Source organism: Cyclopterus lumpus, chromosome 2, assembly GCF_009769545.1.
Source record: "Cyclopterus lumpus isolate fCycLum1 chromosome 2, fCycLum1.pri, whole genome shotgun sequence".
Classification (NCBI taxonomy): Eukaryota; Metazoa; Chordata; class Actinopteri; order Perciformes; family Cyclopteridae; genus Cyclopterus; species Cyclopterus lumpus.
The window spans coordinates 11594602-11603143 of record NC_046967.1 but is presented as its reverse complement, the minus strand read 5'-3'; the positions used below and the strand labels follow the sequence as shown (position 1 = coordinate 11603143).

The window sequence follows — 8542 nt, the reverse complement described above, 5'->3', positions numbered from 1 at the left end:
CGACTTTGGAACGAGGGGATAAGGCAGAATCAGTAGCTTCTTTTAAATCATTTCTTAAAACCCATTTTTATAGAACTGCTTTTAAGTGATGTCGTCCTTTTATGCAGTTCTTTGTTTCCCCTGTTTTAGTTTGTCTGTTCTGCTTTAGTTTGTATTTGTAATTTTCTATTCCTCTATTGTGTTCATTGCCTCTATGGCATTGTCTCCTTTGCCTCATGTATTTTCTGAAATGTTTACTTGTATTGATGTTATGTTTTTACCTTGCTTCTCTGTAGAGCACTTTGTAAAGCCTGTTGTTAAAGGTGCTATATAAATAAATGTATTGTTATTATTATTATTATTGCAAGGGTGGGGATTGGGCCACCATCACCATCTTGAAATACAATATTAGTTTCCTCTTTCGTTGTAAATTTGATTAATTTGACCCATCATTGCAAAAGGTCAAAGGTTACATTTAGTGACCTTTTATAGGGCTTTAAAGGAGCAGGTACAGGGACTGGTCATAACTACATTTCAGGTCGTCACAACATAATAACATCATTTAATAAATAGGTCAGGGAAAAGGGGGGCGGGGTCAAACTCAAACTGGCCTTCAGTCTCCACCCGGTGTGAGACGGTGCCATAACCTTTGAATGCGCATGCGCGGAACCTGTCGCCCTTTCGGCTGCGTCATCGTTGTGCGCCGGGTCGAGTCCCACGTAGAAAGCCGTCGACGGACCCGGCGCTCTCCCCTCAGCTTTGAGCCGCCTCTGCCGGGGTTGATACTCGGTGTTCCTGATCCGACTCGTCGCCAGAAGCTCTCGGGTTGCCGATGAACGGCGCCATGGCCGCGTCCTCACACCGGATAACGTTAGGCCCGTTGGTTGCTGCCATCGACCAGGGCACGAGCTCCACCCGGTTTCTGGTGAGTTTAACCGGAGCGACGTGCACAAAGCTAGCGGTGTCCTTGGGTGTGTTTCCCTGCCTCTTGTCATCACTGTGCCCTCTGGTCGGAGCCACCACACGTGCATTATTTCAACGAGTTTATTGAGTTGTTGCTCTCTTAACTAGAAGGAACAGGTGTTTTATTAATTTTCTAGGTGTGGCTAATTGGCACAAGTCATAACTTTAGATTTAAAACACGGGGTGACGTTTTACATTTTAATTTAACTGCGACTGCTCATTTGATTTTGGTCAATTTAATGCCACAGATATATTTTGTAAACGTGAGTAAAAACCAAGACATTATTAATAATTAATATGAATTATGATTACGTCTTAATATAATGTAATTATTGAAGCTGTGTTTATAAAGTGTCGTTTGTCTCTTTTTGAAGGTATTTAATTCAAAGACGGCAGAGCTCCTCAGCCATCATCAGGTGGAAATCAAACAGAGTTTCCCCAAAGAAGGGTGAGTGAAACGCCTCGATGCCGTTCCTTTTTAAAAGACGCATGCGCAGTTTAGAAAAGTGTTGACATGTCTTTTTATTTTCAGATGGGTGGAGGAAGACCCCAAAGAAATCCTGCAGTCGGTGTACGAGTGCATGGAGCGGACGTGTGAAAAGCTCACCCAGCTCAACATCGACATCTCGAACATTAAAGGTAATTATTCACGCCCGCTGCATTCGAGACGCTCTCATTTATCTCTAAGAGGATCGTTATGGATCGTAAATCTTTGGGAATTGTCTATCTTGAGCTATCGGAGTGACCAACCAAAGGGAGACCACGCTTGTTTGGGACAAAGAGACCGGGGAGCCCCTCTACAATGCCATTGGTAAAGTGGTTTCCTGTCATCCTGGTAACATTGTTCACGGTCCGGATGGAGACGCAAACAGGATCTGACGGTTCTTTTTCTGTTGCTATGCAATGACTTCAGTTTGGCTGGACCTGCGGACTCAATCAACAGTCGAACGTCTAATCAACAAAACTCCAGGAAGGAATAAGAACCACTTGAAGGTGATTTTTTTTTTTTACGTTTGCTCCTTTTTTTGTTTTTAATGCTGCTTTTATGGGATCTTGTGAATTTCCCGTTCATCCCAAATATGTCATTTTTCACACTGAAATTGTCGTTGGTGTCGTTGTCCAGCACAAGACGGGGCTCCCGATCAGCACTTACTTTAGCGCAGTGAAACTTCGCTGGATGATGGACAACGTGGACGAGGTCCGCGACGCCGTCGTGTCTCACCGCGCCATGTTCGGCACCGTGGACTCCTGGCTCATCTGGGTGAGCGGGCGGTTGTACAGACGTCGTGTGACGAGCTCCGGCCGACAGGTGTAAAACTGGACCTTTTCTTTGTGTGTGTGTCTTTTCAGTGCCTGACTGGGGGCAAGTCGGGCGGCGTCCACTGCACGGATGTGACCAACGCCAGCAGGACCATGTTGTTTAACATTCACACGTTGGACTGGGACCCAGAACTTTGCGAGTACGACTCCTGTCTTTATTTCGCCAGGATAATCCCGTTTGATATTTTATACTTGTTTTACAAGAGTTGGCAGCATAGAAGATTCACCACATAAACACAAAGATAATAATTATAAAACATAACGTCAAATAAGAGACGACAGAAAATAGCATAAATCAAAGACTTTCCGATAAGCGTGGAGACAAGACTTACATCTTGCATGTTTATCAAATATCTAGCTTTTAAATTCACACCGTAGTTTCAGAATACCTTTTTATATCGTTTATACATATTAACGGTATGCTCTTTCCCGTCAGATATTTTGGTATTCCCATGGAGATCTTGCCCAGAGTGAGGAGCTCATCAGAGATCTACGGTCTCATGGTAAGCATGCGCACGCATAAAGGAGCCCATCAAATTCATATTTGATCCTAATAATGTCATTGCTGTGTTGAAAGAGTGGTCAAAGAAACTACTTTAGGCTTTTCTTGTGCCATTGTCTCTCCTCTCTCACTGGTAGAAAATTTGTTCTAGCCGGGTAAGTAATACTCGCCATCACATCCCGTTCCTCCTCATGCACAGTAACCTGTCCCTCTTCTCTGGTGGAGGCAAATACGACATCACGCGGTGCATTTCCAAGATTCACGCCAGGGCTTCGGCCTCAGTAGCTGCGCTGGATCCCAAAAAATGACCTCTAATCCCCCCAAAAACATAGAACAGAGTCCGATGTTTCCCCCAAAACGTTTTCAGCTAAATAAACGAGCGGAGAAACGCGTGTTTGTATGTTTTTAGTTTGACATCAGTGTTGGAAATGTACTGGATGCTCCCCGTCCCTCATTGCTTCTGTGAGGCTGGTTGTCGCTGCCCGGGGGGAAAAAAATCTCTTCACTCTTTTGCACCATTTTATTTTATTTATTTTTTAAATATTCATCTTTACACGCTTCACCAAAGCAGAGATTGAAGAGATTTTAATTCACGCAGGTTCACACTCACTGTTCCAGTGCTGTTTGTTTACTTTATGGGAGATGCGGTCTGTATATTTGTGTTATTTGGCCTCCTGCTTGTCAAATAACGAGTAATTCCCCCTTTGCTTTTTAGTGTTTCCCGTGAGGGCACGTTAATTGTCTTTATTTGTCACTTTCAAACGATTTCTACACTTTCTTCTTTTAAAAAGGAGCATTGATTTTTAATGTGACGCCGTTCGCTCATTAAACAAGTTCATCTTTTCTCTTTTGGCAGAAATCTGGAGCTCTTTCCGGTATCCCCATTTCAGGGGTAAGTTTGACTCTATATTGGCTTGGAGGCCTGCGAGGCGTTCAATGACGCCTGCGAGGCGTTCAATGACGCCTGCGAGGCGTTCAATGACGCCTGACGGATGTCTGTGTTCTTTAAACCCAGTGTCTCGGGGATCAGTCGGCCGCGCTGGTTGGACAGATGTGTTTTCGGGACGGGCAGGCTAAAAACACGTGAGTGGCTCTGCGCGTTTGTTTCTTCTCTTGAAATGTATTAGTTCTCTCTCTAGTAGTTTGATTTATTTTGGGGGTTTCAGGTATGGAACGGGCTGCTTTCTCCTGCGGAACACGGGACCCAAGGTAAAACACTAGAGATTGTAATTCCAGCGGTGACATCGGGAGAGCACATTTTGCACACTGTTGCATTTTCTCTCTTCTGTCGTTCGCAGCCCGTGATGTCCGACCACGGCCTCCTGACCACCGTGGCCTACAAACTCGGCCGAGACAAACCTGCCTGCTACGCACTCGAGGCATCTTTTTTTATAATATTCCCTTTTTTTTCGTCGTATTCTGTGAAATCATTCGGTCCTTCTAATCGCGACGTTTCTCGTCGCCAGGGCTCCGTGGCCATCGCCGGAGCTGTGGTCCGCTGGCTGCAGGACAACCTGGGCATCATCGAGTCATCCGAAGAGCTCGGTATGTAATAAGTGTCATTTAATCTGTATCGAGGTGTAAAAGGTCGGTGCCCAGTGACGTTTCGTTCCCGTTGCAGAGAAGTTGGCCGCGTCCGTCGGTACGTCCTACGGCTGTTATTTTGTTCCTGCTTTTTCCGGCCTCTACGCTCCGTACTGGGAGCCCAGTGCAAGAGGGTAAGAGCCCCCAAAGAATAACAACAACAGAAGAATAACAACAACTTCTCTCGTCGTGGTGGATTTATTTCTCTGACAAAAGCATAACATTATAACAACATGTAAGCATTGATATGATCACCCTCCCTCTGACCCTCAGCATCATCTGTGGGTTAACTCAGTTCACCAACAAGAGGCACGTGGCGTTCGCTGCCCTGGAAGCCGTGTGCTTCCAGACTAAAGAGGTGAGCGCTCTCGGCTTCTCCGATTGGTCGGAGGAGGACGGCGGCGCTGCAGCCCGGCTCACGATGCACGCGCTCCATTTGTATAGCTGAAAATGGCATTTCTAATTCCATTTATCAATTTGACACGGGTGTGAAAATCACAAAACTTCATATCGTATTGTTTCTGTAATAATAATATATATATATTTTTTGACGCAGATACTGGACGCCATGAACCAGGACAGCGGCATCCCGCTGACTCAGCTCCAGGTGGACGGAGGAATGACGTCCAACAGGCTGCTGATGCAGCTGCAGGCGGACATCCTCTGCATCCCTGTTGGTGAGGCGGCCATCACATTTGTTTCGGTGTATTCGGAGTGATGCTGAAAGGAAACTGGGCTCATAATCAACCAGATGAATTTTCTAAATGTTTTTACAGCACAAAGAATGTAAAACGGCATCCTCGTCATATTCTAACCGAATGTCGTGGTGCTACGTTGGCAGTATTACCGCCCTCTGCTGGCGACACGATGAATGACTTGCAGCGTTTCTATTGCTCCATGTTATCCGCAGTGAAGCCGTCCATGCCCGAGACCACGGCTCTCGGTGCGGCGATGGCGGCGGGCGCGGCGGAGGGCGTGAGCGTGTGGAGCCTGAGCCCGGAGGACCTGAGCGAGGTCACCTCGGAGAAGTTTGAGCCGCAGATCAACCCCGAAGGTACCGCCTGTACGCTTACCGCCTGTACGCTTACCGCCTGTACGCTTACCGCCTGTACGCTTACCGCCTGTACGCTTACCGCCTGTACGCTTACGCCTGTACGCTTACGCCTGTACGCTTACGCCTGTACGCTTACCGCCTGTACGCTTACGCCTGTACGCTTACGCCTGTACGCTTACCGCCTGTACGCTTACCGCCTGTACGCTTACCGCCTGTACGCTTACGCCTGTACGCTTACGCCTGTACGCTTACCGCCTGTACGCTTACCGCCTGTACGCTTACGCCTGTACGCTTACGCCTGTACGCTTACCGCTTGTACGCTTACCGCCTGTGGGCTTACCGCCTGTACGCTTACCGCCTGTACGCTTACCGCCTGTACGCTTACCGCCTGTACGCTTACCGCCAGTACGCTTACCGCCTGTACGCTTACCGCCTGTACGCTTACGCCTGTACGCTTACCGCCTGTACGCTTACCGCCTGTACGCTTACCGCCTGTACGCTTACGCCTGTACGCTTACCGCCTGTACGCTTACCGCCTGTACGCTTACCGCCTGTGCGCTTACCGCCTGTACGCTTACCGCCTGTGCGCTTCCGCCTGTACGCTTCCTCCTGTACGCTTACCGCCTGTACGCTTACGCCTGTACGCTTACGCCTGTACGCTTACGCCTGTACGCTTACCGCCTGTACGCTTACCGCCTGTACGCTTACCGCCTGTACGCTTACCGCCTGTACGCTTACGCCTGTACGCTTACGCCTGTACGCTTACGCCTGTACGCTTACCGCCTGTACGCTTACGCCTGTACGCTTACGCCTGTACGCTTACCGCCTGTACGCTTACCGCCTGTACGCTTACCGCCTGTACGCTTACGCCTGTACGCTTACGCCTGTACGCTTACCGCCTGTACGCTTACCGCCTGTACGCTTACGCCTGTACGCTTACGCCTGTACGCTTACCGCTTGTACGCTTACCGCCTGTGGGCTTACCGCCTGTACGCTTACCGCCTGTACGCTTACCGCCTGTACGCTTACCGCCTGTACGCTTACCGCCAGTACGCTTACCGCCTGTACGCTTACCGCCTGTACGCTTACGCCTGTACGCTTACCGCCTGTACGCTTACCGCCTGTACGCTTACCGCCTGTACGCTTACGCCTGTACGCTTACCGCCTGTACGCTTACCGCCTGTACGCTTACCGCCTGTGCGCTTACCGCCTGTACGCTTACCGCCTGTGCGCTTCCGCCTGTACGCTTCCTCCTGTACGCTTACCGCCTGTACGCTTACGCCTGTACGCTTACGCCTGTACGCTTACGCCTGTACGCTTACCGCCTGTACGCTTACCGCCTGTACGCTTACCGCCTGTACGCTTACCGCCTGTACGCTTACGCCTGTACGCTTACCGCCTGTACGCTTACGCCTGTACGCTTACGCCTGTACGCTTACGCCTGTACGCTTACCGCCTGTACGCTTACCGCCTGTGCGCTTACCGCCTGTGCGCTTACCGCCTGTGCGCTTACCGCCTGTGCGCTTACCGCCTGTGCGCTTACCGCCTGTGCGCTTACCGCCTGTGCGCTTACCGCCTGTGCGCTTACCGCCTGTGCGCTTACCGCCTGTGCGCTTACCGCCTGTGCGCTTACCGCCTGTGCGCTTACCGCCTGTGCGCTTACCGCCTGTGCGCTTACCGCCTGTACGCTTACCGCCTGTACGCTTACGCCTGTACGCTTACCGCCTGTGCGCTTACCGCCTGTACGCTTACCGCCTGTACGCTTACCGCCTGTACGCTTACCGCTTGTACGCTTACCGCCTGTACGCTTACCGCCTGTACGCTTACTGCCTGTGTGTCCGTAGAGAGTGAGTTCCGGTTCGCTCGGTGGAAGAAGGCGGTGCAGAAATCCATGAACTGGGAGACGACGGAGCCCGTTGGTAACGGAAACGGTAGGCGTGTGTGTGTGTGTGTGTGTGCGTGTGCGTGTGCGTGCGCGTGCGTGTGATAAAACATGAAGGCTAAAGTATTTATTTTATCCAAGTGCCTAAGTTCTATCCTTTAACTCACGTTTGAGGCTTAACCTGCTTTATTACTGTGGTAATCACCAAACCGCTGACCTTTGACCTCTGAGTAGGCCCTTGAAGTTTGGTCGTGTCCCCACCAGGCGAGCCCAGTATCTTCAGCAGCGTGCCGCTGGGCCTCTACGTCATGGGCAGCCTGCTGATGCTCGTCGGTGCCAAATACATCTCAGGTCAGCGTCTCCTCCACGGTTGCCACGGTTTCATGATGACTGTCATTCACACATGTTTATCAAATGAACCAAATGTTTGTGCCGCCGTCAGGCCCCGACTAGACCGGTGCAGGGAAGAGGAATCGAACGCCCGTCACGCCGGACCGAGTTACCGAATACCAGGACGACTTTGAACCATTGAGACTTTCTTTTCTTTTTTCTTCTCTGCAGCAGACGTTGGTACATTGGAGATTACTTTGGGTGTGCATGCAGTATTTAATGTGTAAACAACATCATGTGTGTATTCTTTCAGCAGTCGTTTCAAAGCCTCCACTTTGAGGCACAGAGCACTTTATGTTTGTCTTGTGGGATCTGTGTACTAACAGAGTTTAATATATATTTTTTCTAACAGTTGGGATTAAGACAGAAATTAAGATAAGTGATGGTTATTGAGTTTTTTTGTTTAGAGAAAGCTCTCTATTGATATTGATGTTCTTAAACTGTAAACAACCTAGAAAGACACACGTGGTCGTCTTTAAACATTAAACATCCTCCCAGTTTAACTACAACGATCAATAAGTGACGAGCTCAAGCTGTTAATGCGTGATTTATTTTGTAGATCAAGTCTTCAGATAATCTGACCCATTATGGTTCAAATCTCCAGTTTTTGTCTTTTATACCATCATCAAAATGGCAGAATGTGTTATATTTATTTTTTGGTCACAAATTTATGTGGTTTATGTTTAAATCAGAACATTTTTTGGGGGTTTCATCCACAGAACTCTTTATTGCACCTTAATATTAAACATTTTAATTGAAGATATAACTCAAAAGGGAGATTTAAACCATATAAAAACAAAGATGAGGTCACGAATGTGTATTTATTGTTTGCAGGGATGAGAGGACTGCCATCAAAGTGCTCTTTTGG

General features: G+C 48.7%; 1 protein-coding gene across 3 annotated transcripts in view; it reads left to right on the top strand.

Annotated features, from left to right (window-relative positions):
* Positions 1 to 618: 618 nt before the first annotated feature.
* LOC117743040 (glycerol kinase-like) overlaps positions 619 to 8542 on the top strand; it is an 8200-nt gene continuing 276 nt past the window's right edge. Inside the window, exons 1-21 of one of the 3 annotated variants that reach the window (XM_034550771.1) lie at positions 619 to 904; positions 1317 to 1390; positions 1475 to 1581; positions 1676 to 1753; positions 1856 to 1935; positions 2066 to 2203; positions 2293 to 2402; positions 2699 to 2765; positions 2902 to 2919; positions 3621 to 3656; positions 3780 to 3847; positions 3931 to 3973; positions 4063 to 4143; positions 4231 to 4309; positions 4386 to 4482; positions 4622 to 4706; positions 4905 to 5025; positions 5259 to 5402; positions 7247 to 7333; positions 7549 to 7635; positions 7727 to 8542. The exon at positions 7727 to 8542 is cut by the window's right edge and continues 256 nt beyond it. In XM_034550771.1, the coding sequence (XP_034406662.1) occupies positions 812 to 904; positions 1317 to 1390; positions 1475 to 1581; positions 1676 to 1753; positions 1856 to 1935; positions 2066 to 2203; positions 2293 to 2402; positions 2699 to 2765; positions 2902 to 2919; positions 3621 to 3656; positions 3780 to 3847; positions 3931 to 3973; positions 4063 to 4143; positions 4231 to 4309; positions 4386 to 4482; positions 4622 to 4706; positions 4905 to 5025; positions 5259 to 5402; positions 7247 to 7333; positions 7549 to 7635; positions 7727 to 7737 (1704 nt within the window). In that variant the 5' untranslated portion in view covers positions 619 to 811 and the 3' untranslated portion in view covers positions 7738 to 8542. Of the gene's footprint in view, positions 905 to 1316; positions 1391 to 1474; positions 1582 to 1675; positions 1754 to 1855; positions 1936 to 2065; positions 2204 to 2292; positions 2403 to 2698; positions 2766 to 2901; positions 2920 to 3620; positions 3657 to 3779; positions 3848 to 3930; positions 3974 to 4062; positions 4144 to 4230; positions 4310 to 4385; positions 4483 to 4621; positions 4707 to 4904; positions 5026 to 5258; positions 5403 to 7246; positions 7334 to 7518; positions 7636 to 7726 lie in introns of all 3 variants that reach the window. The other 2 variants (XR_004611066.1, XM_034550780.1) reach the window with 2 other exon arrangements.